Raw genomic sequence first — 16,776 nt, forward strand, 5'->3', positions numbered from 1 at the left:
TGATATCTGATAGTGTTTTGTACTTGCCTGGCCCCATACGGAAGAAATTTTTTCAAACGAATCCCTCATGTCATGCAGAATCTTCATCCATTTTTCATCAGTGTACTCAAAACGTCTTCCGACCACCAGATCAGCAATGATATTTGAAGAAGCACAACTGAGTACAGTGCTGGGGTTAAAAGGCTGCTCTGAAGAGATGAAATAGGAATGATGGTAAGAAGAAACCAATTCTATAAGTCACCAGCCTGTCCCAACAAATGTCTTGGTACGGTAATTTCATGCGGTGCTGTGACAAGATCACCAGCAACCCTGTGGGCCTGATTTACTAAACTGTAAAGTGCTATGAGCTGAAGTGATTCTAATGCCGCGTACACACGAGCGGACTTTTCGACGGACTAGGTCTGACAGTCTTTCCGACGGACTTTGCAGCGTACGTCCGCCGGACTTTCAAACGAACGGATTTGGGCACACACGATCACACCAAAGTCCAACGGATTCGTACGTGATGACGTACGACCGGACTAAAATAAGCAAGTTGATAGCCAGTACCCAATAGCTGCCCTAGCGTTGGTTTTAGTCCGTCGGACTAGCATACAGACGAGCGGATTTTTCGACCGGACTCGAGTCCGTCGGAAAGATTTGAAACATGTTTTATTTCTAGGTCCTTCGGACTTTTGGGGAAAAAAAGTCCGCTGGAGCCCACATACGATCGAATTGTCCGCCGGACCAAGTCTGCCGGAAAGTCCACTAGTGTGTACGCGGCATAAGCCAGATTTAATGAAATGCCAAGTGAGTTGAAGTGAACAAGTGTGCGCTTCAAACATCCAATCATGCTATAGGAATTTTGAAAATATATAGAGCTTTACAATCACATGATGAGATGTTCAAAGTGAGCACAGGTTCTCTTCAGGTCAGGTACCTTGGTGAAGCCATAAAGCCAACTAGATGCCCTTTGGGGTGCCTCAAAATGCAAGTTATAGCAACCTGTCACTAAATTAATGGTCACATACCATCCAAATTTTGGTAAATAAGTTTTCACTCTAGGCAAATATTTATTTTTGAAATGTCCTTTCTATATCTGTGTATATTTAATAATGTAGTTGTATGATACTCACGGTTAGTACTTCTGAAATAATCCACTAAATATTGTGCCTCTGCCTGAATAGGCTCTTCCAATGTTTTTTTGCCCATTCCAAAGTCCCTAAGAGTCAGTAGGGAAAACTGTCTAAGTTGCTTCCATAGCTCTCCATTGACAAGAGTCAATCCTTGAAAAAAAAAAAGACCTTTTCAGAAACACAGCAAAAAGAGCAATATTCAATAGCAACAAACAAGAAATCATCTATTGACCAACTGAAATCCGATTGTTTGCTGTAGGTTGAGGCACGTCCACTTCCTTATTGCTACCATTTTATTACATAAGCCTGTTGGAGTAGTAGAATATGTATAAAGAATCAAATTGTGAACAATCAATTTAAAAGATGCATATCTAATTACCTACATATTAGAGTTGATTTACTAAGACCCCTTTCACACTGGTGCGCTTTTCAGGCGTTTTAGTGCTAAAAATAGTGCCTGAAAAGTGAGTGCTTTCACACTGGGGCGGTGCACTTGCAGGACGGGAAAAAAAGTCCTGCAAGCAGCATCTTTGGGGCAGTGCCGGAGAGGTGTATACACCGCTCACAAAATGCCCTGCCCATTGAAATAATAGGGCAGCGCTGCCGAAGCACCTGAAAAGTGATTCAACAGCGCTATCAACACTTTCTTCGGCTGCTAGCGGGGGGGTTAAAAGTGCCCCGATAGCGGTCGAATAGCTCCGCTATAACAGTGGTAAAGCGCCGCTAAAACTAGCGGAGCTTTACCGCTAACATCAGCACCGTCCCCTTGTGAAAGGGGTCTTAGGCCCCATACACACTATTACATTTTCTGCAGATTTTTGTCTTCAGATTTACCAAAACCATATAATATGAGGTCAAACCTTAAGAGTCTTAATTTGTATGCAATCAGGCAGGCCCTTGCACTACATGGTTTTGGTAAATCTGAAGACAAAAATTTTCAGAAAATCTAGTGTGTACAGGACCTTAAACTGGAGAGTGCACAATCAGCTTCCAGGTTTTTTTGTCAAAGCTTAATTGAACAAGCTGTAGTTAGAAGCTGATTGGCTACCATGCACAGCTATATCAGATTTTGCACTCTCCTGTTTTAGTAAGGCTGGCCATACACTATACAATTTTCTGATTCAATTTCCTTTAGATTTACCTTCAACTATGTAGTGCAAGGGCCTGTCTGATTGCATACAAATTGAAAGGGTTTAGGTTTGACCTCATATTATATGGTTTTGGTAAATCTAAAGGAAAGTTGAACAGGAAAATTGTATAGTGTATGGCCAGCTTAAGTCTCAGTTCACACCTATGCAGTTTGCTTTTGATCCGTTCCTGCAGTGCTTTTTGCTGTGTGTTTTGAGTTTTTGCACATGCGATTTTACCGCAGTTTTCCCACGCTTTGCGTTTTGCTTTTTTTTTTGGGCCAATTTGTTGGCATATTAAAAACTGCAAAACACAAATCATGGCAAAATCGCGGTAAAATCATGACAAAAACACACTACATTCTTTTCTGCAGCTTCTCCATTGAAGTCTATTGAACCAAAAAAGCAAAAAAAAGCACAATTTTGCCTTTAAAAAAGTCCCTGACCCTTTCCAAAAATGCAGCGGCTGAAAAAAGCATAGATGTGAATGTGTCCCATAGGAAACCATGTTCAACGAACAGTAGTGTGTTTCTGCAAAAAGCACCAAAAAAAGCATTGGTGTGATCCATGTCTAAGTCAACCCCTATTGGGTTTTTATGCAGTATAAAAAAAACACTCAATTTTCTTTAGAAAACATCTCATAAATTTAAGTGAGCCATTTCTTAGTAAATATTGTCTTTGCGTACATTTTTATCACTTACCACTTTTGTTATAAAACCTCTCAAATACAGGAATAGTTCCTCTTCCTAGGAAAACATCTCCAAGGTCCAGCAGGACCTCTTTGACCGCTTGGTATCCAACCACAATGACCGTGGGTCTGCTGCCAAAGTGAATGGTGAAGATAGGACCATACTTATCTCCCATCTGTTGGAGAATTAGACAGATATATAGATACGTTTTTAGTAGGTAATTTCTCTGAAATCTACAGACGTAGATAAGTTCATGGTGGTCCATACAAAGTCTGCATTATTATTCATGAAGGAAAACCAATGGATTCACTTATCATCACTCCCTGCTTCACTAGTCACCAATGGAAGCAAAGAGCAATACAGTGTGCACTTTTGAGTATGAGGAAGAATGTGATTCACTCTCCTCTCTTCATGTGATGGCCCAAGGGATTGGTCGTTGGTTGCTCAGGCATCATTGCTGTCAGATGGGGGTGGGAAGAAGGCACAAACTTCAGTGTAAGCTCTAATTTCAGTAGTAGTACTAACATCACCCTGTGCCCCCCCCCCCCCCGCAATTAAGTGATGAGTACCTGAGTGTCCCCTCCCTCCCGGCAATCTTCTGGGACACATCACAGGTCCCAATGGCTCTTGCCATTGAGAGAGCGCAGCGCAACTCGCGCATACGCAGTGCGTGTCCCCGGTTGTGAAGCCGCAAACTGTCACAGCCGGGCACCCACACTTACAATGTCGGTGCCGCGAAGAGGAGGGGGAGAGAACGGAGGCTTCGGGGGGCCTCATCACTGGACCACTTTTTGTAGCTGCTGACTTTTAATAAACTCAACAACCAGTAGAACTCAGCTTTAAGCCACGGTCCCATGATTATCCAATGCCAGGTCCTTCTCCTCTATGTTTACTTCATGGATGGGTCCTCCTTCCAAGTGTCCACATTACTACCTGTGTGCGGTGGACAATTCCCATTAGCCAGCCAATGGAGGGGTCCTCTTAGGATCCAGTAGAGGACTGATGTCAGAAATAGAGGAATGAAGGGGATGGGTCGGCAAGCGTTAACATGCAGAGCTGGATCGGCCGCCCCTGCAGGTGAGGGACCTTTGAGGGTGATGACACAGGTAAAAAAACTGGCTTCACTAAGTAAGCAAAGCATAACACCTGGAAGGATGGGTTGAGGCTGGGTTCACATATGAGCCGCATGCGGCTCACACCAGGGGTCCTGTGCGTCCTGGTTCACCGTTTCAGGTCCAATTTCAGCCAAATTTTTGGCTGAATTCGGACCTGAAAGGGACCAAAAGATGCAAATGCACCGTAGAGAGCTGGTCAAAATCTCCTGCTATTGCCAATTGGATGTGGGGAACCTGTATCCAATTTGCAATGGTGTGAACCCAGCCTCAAGAGGGGAGGGAGGGTTTGGTAAAAATAGATTTTGCCTGGAGTTATGCCGCGTACACACGAGCGGACTTTACGGCAGACTTTGCCCGGCGGACGGGATTTCTTCGGACAATTCGATCGTGTGTGGGCTCCAGCGGACTTTGTTTGCTCAAAAGTTGGACGGACTTAGATTTGAAACATGTTTTAAATCTATCCGTCGAACTCGAGTCCGGTCGAAAAGTCCGCTCGTCTGTATGCTAGTTCGACGGACAAAAAGCCACGCTAGGGCAGCTATTGGCTACTGGCTATGAACTTCCTTATTTTAGTCCGGTCGCACGTCATCACGAACGAATTCGACAGACTTTGGTGGATTGTGTGTAGGCAAATCCGTTCATTCAGAAAGTCCGTCGTAAAGTACGTCGAAAAGTCCGCCAGGCAAAGTCTGCCGTAAAGTCCGACCGTGTGTACGCGGCATTAGGCTTTAAGCAGTTCTATAAGCCTTTCAGTCACATCAGCAATACACCTGAAGTTATATTATGGAGAGGACGAGAGGAGGAGGGGGTTGTTCTGTGGTCCTAACTTACTTCCTATCCCAGGGTGACAATGCTGCTTGTCACAGTACAGTGAGTGAGAGTTGTCACTCTGGGACAGGAGGTGTGTTACTGGCAGGATCACCAGGTGAAAATAAAGGGAATAAAGCCTGAAAAAGAAAACTGATGGAGCCACCATATCTAAGGATTGGAAAGCTGCAATATATTATATTTTGTTCTGGGAGATTAGATGTGCTTTAACCCCCTTTTTTTACAAGGTAATTAAAAAAAAATCCCTGGTACTCACAGGGTTAAAACTGCAGCCATGAGCTTAGTGTTGTTTTTTAAGCTGGCATCATGCAAAAGTGATCCAAGAAGCTGTAGAGCCACCCAACCACTTTTATGGTACTGAGAAGGTACTTCTCTCCTCTGGCAAGTGCCGCAGAGGTTTCAGGCTCTCCTGTTCCTCCGGATAACACAGGGCCACAACCCATTGTCTGGGAGGAGATCAAGGAATATCTATTCCCCAATCTTCTCTGCAATTAATGAACCCAAAAGCAACTTGTATTACATCACTTCCAGATTTACAGCTGTAATTCCTCGGCAACTGTACCCCAGATGATGACCGTGGAGTCGAAACTCGTCGGGTGGACCTCCTGTTTGCATCGCTCTTTGTTACATACATGCTTTTTTCTACTCTTCCAAATGTGAGTGTTTTATTCTATTTTTAATAAATTGCCTTTTTTATACGGTATCACGCTATGTTAGCCCATCTTTTCATTTCATGATATATCCCTCCTGACATTTATCTTCCACCCTCCTCATGATGATTCGAGCCTTCAAGTCACTATTCTGTGACAGTCCAAGGTCGATTGATTGATACAGATCTAGGACCAGTTGTTTCCAACAGATGTGTTCAACCTAATAAGCTCTGCAGACTTGGGTGGTGTAAGCCCCGCCAAGTCAATAACATCTGGTAAGCCTCCCCCTGTTTATGGTGGTGGTACTTCTGTTTTTTCCTTCACAGTTCATACCGGTGATTGGAATCCCCCATATGTCTACCGGGACTGCACATCTAATTGGATTTCTTTGGACTTTACAATTCACCATTTCTGTTTTTTGAACTTTGTTTATTGCGCAGTTATACTAGCACATTATTATACTAGCACATTTTCAGAAATTATTCTCATTTTTTCTGAGTTTAAACTCACACTCACTATGTGTTAATCCTTGTTTATTTGATGTGTTTCTGTTCAATATTAACACCCTAATTTCTATCTCTCACTTTATTTATGGTATAGTCACCATACTAGCACATTTTTCATTATACCAGCATTTTTTTCTTATGTTTCTTTTTTAACGGGGCTGCACATCTAATTGGATTTTTTTGGACTTTATAAATCACCATTTTCGTTTTTTGGACTTTGTTTATTGTGCAGTTGTTATACTAGCACATTATTATACTAGCACATTTTTCAGAAATTATTCTCATTTTTTCTGAGTTTGGACTCACATTCATTATGTGTTAATCCTTGTTTATTTGATGTGTTTCCGTTTAATATTAACACCCTAATTTCTATCTCAAACCTGATTTATGGTAAAGTCACCATACTAGCACATTTTTCACCATACCTGTATTTTTTCAGAAATTTCACTTTTTCTTTGGTTGATTCACATTTCACCATGTATGAATCTCTGTTTATTTGATATATTTATGTTTAAGTCACATTTATATAATTTATGCAAATTTGCTTTTTTGCAACCTTAGCGCTGCACTTACCATATTTATTGGCGTATAACACGAACAGGCGTATAACACGCACATTCATTTTAAGAGGGAAGTTTCAGGAAAAAAACTTAAATTTTAAATAAGGGACTTTGCAGCAAAATAAGGGTCAGTGCCCATCTGCAGCCTCACCATTGCCATCAATGCAGCCTGATCAATGCCCGACTGCAGCCTCACAAGTGCCATAAATGCAGCTTCATCAGTCCACATCAATACAGCCTCACCATTGCCATCAATGCAGCAGCCTCACCATTGCCATCAGTGCAGCCTGAACAATGCCCATCTGCAGCCTAGAGGAGACAGGGAGGGGGTGGGACGAGTGCCGACAGATTACATACAGTGAGAATCTCCTATGATAGACAGAACAGTGGTCCAGTGGCAGCCCAGGAGACGGGACTTCCTATTACAGAGGCTGCCAAGTAAACAGGAGATTCTCACTGTATGTAATCTGATGGCGCTTGTCCCGCCCCCCCCTGTCCCCTCCAAGGCAGCTAAAATTGAAGTATTGGCGTATAACACGCACACGCTATTTGCACCCAACTTTCATGGTGAAAAAGTGAGTGTTATACGCCAATAAATACAGTATTTATTCACAGTTTTTGCTTTTTGTCTACAAGCTGTGCTGGTTGCTAGGTTGCAGGTTCACAGCGCAGTATTCCTTTAACTTTATTAACTGTACTTATAGGGAACAGCTAATCAAGCACTATCTGTACTTGATTAGCTGCAATGGAGGGCAGGGAAGACACTGGGGGTCAAATAGACTGCTGAAGTCTCAAAAAAGATAACCTGATGCCTGATTCTATGAGAGAGGGGGCTTGTTTGCCCCCTTGTGATGGCAAGAAAGGTATTTTCTTTTATATAATACTCTTTATTTATAACAACTTATTAAAAATTCTATATATTCATAAGTCTTAATATACAACAGATCAAAACAATAACCATAAATATACACTATATAATCTAATTGTCAAGTACAATATACACATATACAATACACCCATATGTACCTGGCATGCTTGACCAGCTCAAGAAAGTTAAGTTTTAAAAAATTCAAAGAGTGTTAAAAAATGCATTTGTACAGCAATGCCAATGTGCGTGTTGCAAGCACACCTGTATGTAAATAGCAATTGTGCCACACATGTGAGGTATCACCACAATTGTGTCATAATTCATGGTTAACTTTAAATTAATCATTTTTCCCTATTCTGCGGGAGCATGCAATTTTAAGTCTTGGCATGTTTGGCATCTATTTACTAGACACAATCCCACCTTTTTTTTTTCAACCAAAAAATGGGTATTATATTTTGTTTTTGTTTATCAAAATAAAGTAATTTTTTTTTCCAAAAGTTCTGCATTTGATAAATAGTTGAACAAATATTGTGTAACATAAAAAAAATGTACATGCCTACTTTGAAAAAAAAAATATGTTTGTGGGTTTAAATTCATTTTCTAGCAAAAAATGCAGATTTCAACATGTGTGTAAAAAAAAAAAAAAAAAAAAAAATCTGCCATGTGTTATTGTCCCTCCTAAAATTGAACTATTAATGATCTCCTAAAACTGAACCCGTTACTTTGCCTAATATGGTGAAAGAACAGGTGCGCTTTAAGATAACTACCAGACATGAAGACATACCTGTAAGAGTGACTAAGGTGGGTATGGTGACACTTTTTATGATGATTACATTAAGAAGACAGTAAATCCTTCATTACCTTTATTAAGCTTGGCAGTAGACCTTTTGACTGAAGTTGGAGAAAGTTCCCCAGAATGGGCAGAGGAAAGGGACCTGGTGGCATGTTCCTTCTCCTCCATGCATACTTGCTGTAATACAAGACTAAGAAGAAAATGACAAGTCCCACCAAAACAAAGGTGACATTATTCAGATCTAGCATGTCTCTACCAATAACCAGAGCAGCTGTGGATCCAAGCTTCTCCTGCCGGTGTCTTTCTTTCTATACATTAACTGGGAATGTGGGCGTTTCACTGTTTTCATGGATATGTGCAGAGGAAATCTGTCTTTGAATGCTGCTTTTGTGTATTTACATCAGGGCTCTGCAGGGTCCCTAAGCGGCAGAACCACTGAGTGTGTACAAAGGGGACAATTCCAGCTATAAATAATTATGTATAAAGGTGATTGGACTGTATACAGAGAACCGAGACAGGACTCCCGATCCCTAAGGTAAATAGGAAAATATAAAGAGGGAGATAAAACTCACTCTGAAGGAATAGTGGGACTTTAAAGGGAGATGATGTGTCTGTTTGAAGGTGAGCAGTATCACAAAAGTTAATATAAATTTTATTGAAGACATATAAAATGTACAGTAAAAAAGTTCCAATCAAGCGACATAATACGACCGTACAGAAACTTTTACTATGAAATCAGTTGTAGTCAGCCAACATGTTTCACATATTTGCTTCATCAGGGCATTACAAGCATCACAGATTTCATCTGGTCTATTAAAATCAGGGGGGGCCAGGGGAGCTCAGGCCCCGCTGCAGAGTGCAGGGTGCGTCTGTCGCATTCGGACCGCTGCTGTACTTTCTGTAGAATTTGGCCACACTTGCACATACTGCTACAAGATTACCATTTACTGTGAACACGGTCCAGTTCCCCTACTGGCATGGCCCACTAGGACCTGGCATCCATGGGTCAATTAGCGCTGGGTGGTCCATAGAGAGGCGTTTGGTTGGTTGTGATGTGTATTCAGTGGCCCCCCTGATTGATTTTTGGGAAAGATGCAACCAGTTTTTCACACCTGGATTTGGGGATCCTCTGCCATTCCTCCTCGTAGATCCTCTCCAGTCCTGTCAAATTAGATGGTAAACGTTGGTGGATAGCCATTTTTAGGTCTCTCCAGAGATACTCAATTGGGTTTAAGTCAGGGCTCTGGCTGGGCCATTCAAGAACAGTCATGGAATTGTTGTGAAGCCATTCCTTCGTTATTTTAGCTGTGTGCTTAGGGTCATTGTCTTGTTGGAAGGTAAACCTTCGGCCCAGTCTGAGGTCCTGAGCACTCTGGAGAAGGTTTTCGTCCAGGATATCCCTGTACTTGGCCACATTCATCTTTCCCTTGATTGCAACCAGTCGTCCTGTCCCTGCAGCTAAAAAACATCCCCACAGCATGATGCTGCCACCACCATGCTTCACTGTTGGGACTGTGTCGGACAGGTGATGAGCAGTGCCTGGTTTTCTCCACACCTACCACTTAGAATTAAGGCCAAAAAGTTCATTCTTGATCTCATCAGACCAAAGAATCTTATTTCTCACCATCATGGAGTCCTTCAGGTGTTTTTTAGCAAACTCCATGTGGGCTTTCATGTGTCTTGCACTGAGGAGAGGCTTCCGTCGGGCCATTCTGCCATAAAGCCCGACTGGTGGAGGGCTGCAGTGATGGTTGACTTTCTACAACTTTCTCCCATCTCTCGACTGCATCTCTGGAGTTCAGCCACAGTGATCTTTGGGTTCTTCTTTACCTCTCTCACCAAGGCTCTTCTCCCCCGATAGCTCAGTTTGGCCGGAAGGCCAGTTCTAGGAAGGGTTCTGGTCGTCCCAAACGTCTTCTATTTAAGTATTATGGAGGCCACTGTGCTCTTAGGAACCTTAAGTGTAGCAGAAATTTTTTTGTAACCTTGGTCAGATCTGTCCCTTGCCACAATTCTGTCTCTGAGCTCTTCGGGCAGTTCCTTTGACCTCATGATTCTCATTTGCTATGACATGCACTGTGAGCTGTAAGGTCTTATATAGACAGGTGTGTGGCTTTCCTAATCAAGTCAAATCAGTATAATCAAACACAGCTGGACTCAAATGAAGGTGTAGAACCATCTCATGCATGATCAGAAGAAATAGACAGCACCTGAGTTAAATATATAAGTGTCACAGCAAAGGGTCTGAATACTTAGGACCATGTGATATTTCAGTTTTTATTTTTTAATAAGTCTGCAAAAATGTCAAAATTCTGTGTTTTTCTGTCAATATGGGGTGCTGTGTGTACATTAATGAGGAAAAAAAAAAAGAACTTAAATGATTTTAGCAAATGGCTGCAATATAACAAAGAGTGCAAAATTTAAGGGGGTCTGAATACTTTCTGTCCCCACTGCACATCATCCACAACGCATATAGCGTCTCTGTTGTGATGCCAAATCCTATCTTTCTCTGGACCGGAGAAAGATGGTACAGGACTGTGATTATATCGCTCCATGAATGGTCGGGTGAGTGAACCATAGGCCTTTTAGCTGCCTTCTTTTACTTTGCCTCCTGCTGTTTGTTACTTTTCAGCCAGTATTAGGGCTCTTTCACACGGGACGGATCAGTGATGATCCGCCCTGTGAACACCCACTTGCTCAGCGGGGATCGCTCCGCCGATCCCCGCTGCGCAGGAAAATGACAGGTCCGTCGCTGCACACTGTGCTGCGACGGACCTGTCAGAACGCCGCTCTCCTCTATGGGGGATTGGGTTATGACGGACCGTAGAGTCCGTCGTCACCCGATCCGATCCGAAAACGGATGGAAAAGTAGGGTTTTCCTCCGTTACACTTTTCGGATCGGAGCGGGTCGGATGTCAGCGGACATGTCACCGCTGACATCCGACGCTCCATAGGGATACATGTATGTCCGTTTTTCATCCGAAAACGGAAGGATGAAAAACGGACATACGGATCCCCCGTGTGAAAGAGGCCTTAGCCAGCTTCATAATAGCATCATTGAGCTATTGTTTTTCCAACAGCTAGATCCTGTGAATACATGCAATTCCATTCTGAGAAACTGTATATCTATGCCTTCGGATTGGATACTAACTGTGGATTATAATCATCTCCCAACACTGACAGCTATGTCTTGCTATAATCTTAATTAAGGCTGTTTCTGTGGGACCAGCATCTTGTCTCAATCAACCACCGTTTACCAGGGTTTTTTGTTAAAAGGGTTTCTAATTAAATATAGTGACAAAACAGACTTTGCTATGTATGGTGCATGTCACTGAAACCATTAGTATGATCCATAAAACACTATTTACTCCAATTAACAATAGCCTTGCTATAGGTATGTGCATGCATGGTTGAAGCGTGATGCAGCTGCTCTTAAACAGACAACGTTGTCTATTTTTAATATGATCTTGGTGTTGGTGGTGTGTACCTGGTCTTGCCTTTTTTTGTATTAAATATATTTTTCTATAATATAATTCATCTCTTATTAAGCAGCATGGTCTGCCTGTGTCTCTTTTCAGTGGGAATCTTTCCCCTGTAATCTTCTCTTTCAATACTTTGTCTGATCCTATCTTAAAGAAGAACTTAATAAAATAGTTGGGGACTACATAGCAACTAGCGACTGTTAAGACAAGTAAAACTGTAGTCAGGAGTATGTAATGTACAGCCAGGGCTGGTGCAAGCATTTTTGACACCCTAGGCGAAACCTCATTTTGCCGCCCCCCCACTTTGGCTCTGCCCATGACTCCACCCCCTTTGCCTTTGTAACACATGTGACTTGACACATACTCTGACCTACCTGACACATACACTTACCTACCTGACCAGGGACAGTGCTAGCCTATTTTGTGCCCTAGGCAAGACCAGCTAATTGGGGGGAGGGGAGAGGGGGGCAGGAGGGAGGGCTGAGAGAGAGGGAGGCTGTGAGAGAAGGGGGGTTGCGAGAGTGGGGGCTGAGAGAGGGAGGGCTGGCTAAGAATGGAGGGAGGGCTAAGAGAGGGGGGTTGAGAGAGGCGGGTGGGCTGAGAGTGACGGGGGGGCTGAGAAAGAGAGGTAGGAGGGATGAGAGAAAGAGGTAGGGCTGAGAGTGGGGGGTTAAGAGAGTGGAGGCTGATAGAGACGGGTGGGCTGATAGAGACGGGTGGCTGAGAGAGAAGAGATGGGGCTTAGAGAAAGGGGGGCTGAGAGAGGGGGGCTGAGAGAGAAGGGAAGGGGCTTAGAGAGAGGGGAGCTGAGAGAATAGGGAGGGCTGAGAGAGACGGGTGGGCGAGAAAGGAGGGGGGCTTAGAGAGAGGTGGGTGGCTGAGAGAGAGAGGGGGGCTGAGAGTATAGGGATGCCTAAGAGGGGGGGGTGGCTGAGAGAGAAGGGAGGGGGCTGATCAAGGGGGGAGGGGGCTTAGAGAGAGGGGGAGGGCTAAGAGAAGGGGAGGATTAAGAGGGGGGTGAGAGGGGAGGGGGCTTAGAGAGAGGGGAGGGGTGAGAGAGAAGGGAGGGGGGCATGAGAGAAGGGAAGGGGCTGAGGGAGAAGTGAGGTGGGCTTGGAGAGGGGGGGCAGAGAGATAAGGGAGGAGGGCTGAGAGAGGGGGGAGGGCTGAGAGAGAAGGGAGGGGGGCTGAAAGAGAAGAGAGGGGGCTTGGAGAAAGGGGGGCTGAGAGAGAAGGGAGGGGGCTAAGAGAGGGGGAAGGGGGGCTTAGGGAGAGGGAGGGGGGAAATGGGGGGATGAGAGACCCCTAGCCCTGTTCCTGCAGTCCCACCTCTGTCCCAGTCTCTGTCTGCAGGTGTGTATGATGATGACAGACAGTACCTTCCATACCATGATGCCAGTCTCCTGCTTCGATCTGTACAATTCGAGCGACTCCCGCAGCAGCCTGCGTCTCCTGCCTGTCCTCTGTGATAGCTCTGTGCCCCCAGTGAGCGGCGAGCCTGTCCTCCAGCTTCGGGCCTTCACAGCGTGGAGAGGAACTTGGAGCAGCCCATGCTCTGGAAGCATGGGGTACGCTGCGCCCGATTGCCTCCTGGGGGAGGAGGGGTCAGGGGGCGAGGTCAAGGAGGAGGCGGTGCCACGTGGAGATCTTTTCCCGAGTCTCGGGCTCTCGGGCTTATCTGCCCTCAGCCGGCCCCTCGCTGTTCACTGCCATGTAGCGATGGATGCCCGGCCACCCACACCTCCCCAACTTCACCCATCAGAGAGCGCACCGGGGGCTGGGGGTTGCTGGACTTGTGACACTCGCTGGCTGATATCCTGATAGGAGAGCAGAGAGGGGGATTACTGTCTGGACTGGAAACACATTAGAGCGGAGAGCCAGGGCGGGGGTGCTGCTTGACATGGCTCTGTGGAGGACAGTGCGGGAGTAAAATAGCCAACGGCCGGGTGCCCTAGGCGGTTGCCTAATCCGCCTAGTGGTAGCACCGGCCCTGTGTTACAGCACAGATTACAGCGTGCAGCGGTCATAACTAGTAACGTAAATCACAGCATATACAGTACATAAATAAGGAGTATGTAAAGTACAACAGTGTAAAGAAAAACACACAAAACGATGGTGGGTAGTGGAAAAAAAAAAAAAAGACTGGTCAGTGAGTGAAAGAATTTTCTATTGTCAATGTCAGTGGAAGTTAAAATTTTGCTTCAGTGCGATAAAAAATACCACCTCCCGGGGCATTGGTGGTCAGTGGGAGGGAAATTTCCCCCAACCCTTTCCAGGCAATAGTAGTCAGTCTCCTAACTCCACTGCCCCTCTTCCCAGAGTTTGGCGTTCAGTGAGGGCCCATTCAAACCAGGGTTTTGCAGTAAAACACTTTATGTGCAATGGTGCACTGCTGTACTATTCATTGTGAATCGTACTCCAACGCACCTTCTCAGCGGAACTTGGTGCATGTCTGATTTTTGGTCCACTGTGGTGTGCTGGCAGCCTCAATGCAATTCACGCTAACGTGTGACATAACATGCATTGGATGAATGACAGCAGTTCACCCTGGTATGAATGGGTCCTAAAAGTCCCCACCCTTCTTCTCAGGGTTTGGCGGTAAACGAATAAGCCCTACTTACCTTCTTCCCGGGCATAGGTGGTCACTGAAGGCCCTCACCTGCTTTAAAAGCATTGGTGGAATGGGCAGAGCTTAAGGTGTCGCAATGGTAACCCCGCCTAAGCTCCAGTGGGTCCATGCGACCTCCCAGTCACATTAAGTTGGGGGTCAGCAACTCAGTGATTGTGATCTACCCGTTGATCATGGGCAGGTCATGCTTGATTGCATCCCTTCCCTAGAACCCAGACAGCATTCACTGCCCTACTAACACCAACCTCTGCCCTACTAACACCAACCTCTCCCCTACTGACACAATCCTCTCCCCTACTGACAAAGTCCACTGCCCTACTGTCACCGTCCACTGCTTTACTGACTGACACCGTCCAATACCCTACTGACACCAATTTCTGTCTTACTTACATGTCCACTGCTCTACTGACACCATCCACTGCTCCACTGACACCACCTACTGCTCTACTGACACCATCCATCTGGCACCAACCTCTGCCCAAATGACACCATTCAGCGCCCTACTGATACTGTGCACTGTTTTACTGACACTGTCCACTTTAATGCAGACTAAGTTTATATTTTTACAGTGACATTTGTTTTATTATATTTTTCAAAGTTTTAATTACTATTTAGTTAGGCCTTGCTATTTAATTTCCTAAAAAAAAAAAAAAAAAATTAAAAAAATAGGACACCAAACCCCCGTGATCTTTGACCTCTTTATGTTGTTCAGGTAGATCTCCACCTCTCAAAGGCTGCCTACCCCTGCATTAGGTTTTAAACTGTATTGCTGGGGGAAAAGTGCTTGCCGTGTCACCCAGTATAGGCAATTCAGTAAACTAAGAGAGCCTGGTCCAGCCAGGCAGGGGCCTGCCCAGGCCCATCCCGACCCTCTCAGTTTACATTTTCACCTACACAGGGTGACAGGGCAAGCCCTTTACCCCATTGGTGCACTCTCTGCTCAGCACCCCCGGCCAGCCCAAGTAAGCCTCTGCATGCAAGGTGGGCAGTGAAAGTGGTAAGCTTGTACCTCAATCTGGAGGTCAGAATGCTTCCCCACCCACCCTGGGGAGCCCAAGGTCAACTTTTGCATCAGAGCCCACATGCTTTAAGCTACGCTTTTGATTTTGTGGTCAGTGGTGAGTTCCATACTACCCCCCCCCCCCCGTCCCCCCACCCCTTGAAAAGCAATGGTGTTCAGTAGTGTTTCTTTAGTGGTGTTACCACCTCACTGTCAGAAACCATGAACCAGACCGAGACAGAAGTACAGTAAAATCACACTTGTTATTAATAAAAATAAAAAGGTAAATAGAGTAAGCGTAGTCAAAGCATAGCCAGAGTCCAGTAACCAGATCGGGTAGTCAGCAAAGCCAGAGTTCAGTAACCAGATCGGGTAATCAACCAAGCCAGAGTTCAGTAACCAGATCAGGTAATCAGCCAGGCCAGAAGTCAGGGATCCAAGTAGAGGAACAGCAAGCAGGATAAGGAGCCAGAAGGGATGTCAGCAAAGCCAGTCTTTAAACAGGAACACAGGAGATGGTTTCTTGTGATGTGACCAAGGCGATGGCAGGAATGAAGTGAGCTGGAGATCTTTAAGTAGGCGGGACTGACGAGCAGATCCACAACAGCTGGTTAACTGTGGAGAGCTAGCAACTAGCCGACAGCTGAGCGGCCAGCTCAGAGAAGGAAGGGCTGAGCCAGCCCTGACACTCACCCCATTTCCCCCCAACCTGAAAACCCAAAAAGCATTGGTGGCAGTGGGGTTCTCTTCCCCAGAAAAGCATTGGTGGTCAGTATTATTCCCCACCCAGAAAAAGCATTGGTGGTCAGTGGTATTTCTCCCCACTCCTTCCTCAAAAAGCATTGATGGTCAAGGGAAACACAGAGCACATTTACCTGTTTCAGGAGATCACTTTGTCCGGCAGTATGTGCATAGGTGTGGAGCCAAGTATCAGAACAACCATTTTGTTGAAATCCTGGCACAGTCCCGCAGAACCTGGGACAGTTAAGTAAGGGGTTGCTCTAACCTTTGTAATAAGGTAGGGGATGGCTCTAACCTTTGCCTTGCTGTCTGCGTCCTTGTTACAGATTTTTCTTACCTTCCTTGAAAGCATGTGTGTGCCATCTGAGAACATGGTGATAGTGCACATACTAGCTGCCTAATACATTATGGAACCCCCCTCTTATGGGCCTGGAATACATGCCATTTTGTGGTAGGTCTCCTTTGAAATACATGTTGACCTCAGCTTGTCAGTCCACTTTTGCTGACCTTGACTTGTCATGTATAAACCTAAACCTGATCCACCTGTCTTTACCTAAGTGTATCTCTACGTGTATAATTAGCCATAATCTGTCTACTCTGGCCTGGACCTGTCCTATCATGAGTACATATCCTGATCTTTGGCAGCATGCTAACGCCAACCCTCACAGTTCAG

The 16,776-nt window shown here is 45.1% G+C and overlaps 1 protein-coding gene across 1 annotated transcript in view; it reads right to left on the reverse strand.

The window, feature by feature from the left end:
- The window catches only part of LOC141107670 (cytochrome P450 2C23-like), a 45,981-nt gene extending 37,317 nt beyond the window's left edge, over positions 1 to 8,664 (reverse strand). The window contains exons 1-4 of the mRNA XM_073598568.1: positions 8,320 to 8,664; positions 2,944 to 3,106; positions 1,116 to 1,265; positions 28 to 188 (exon numbers count right to left, since the gene is read on the reverse strand). Of these exons, the coding sequence (XP_073454669.1) occupies positions 28 to 188; positions 1,116 to 1,265; positions 2,944 to 3,106; positions 8,320 to 8,499 (654 nt within the window). The 5' untranslated portion in view covers positions 8,500 to 8,664. The remainder of the gene's footprint in view (positions 1 to 27; positions 189 to 1,115; positions 1,266 to 2,943; positions 3,107 to 8,319) is intronic.
- Between the last annotated feature and the right edge of the window lie 8,112 nt (positions 8,665 to 16,776).

Source organism: Aquarana catesbeiana, linkage group LG09 (assembly GCF_042186555.1).
Source record: "Aquarana catesbeiana isolate 2022-GZ linkage group LG09, ASM4218655v1, whole genome shotgun sequence".
Taxonomy (NCBI): Eukaryota; Metazoa; Chordata; class Amphibia; order Anura; family Ranidae; genus Aquarana; species Aquarana catesbeiana.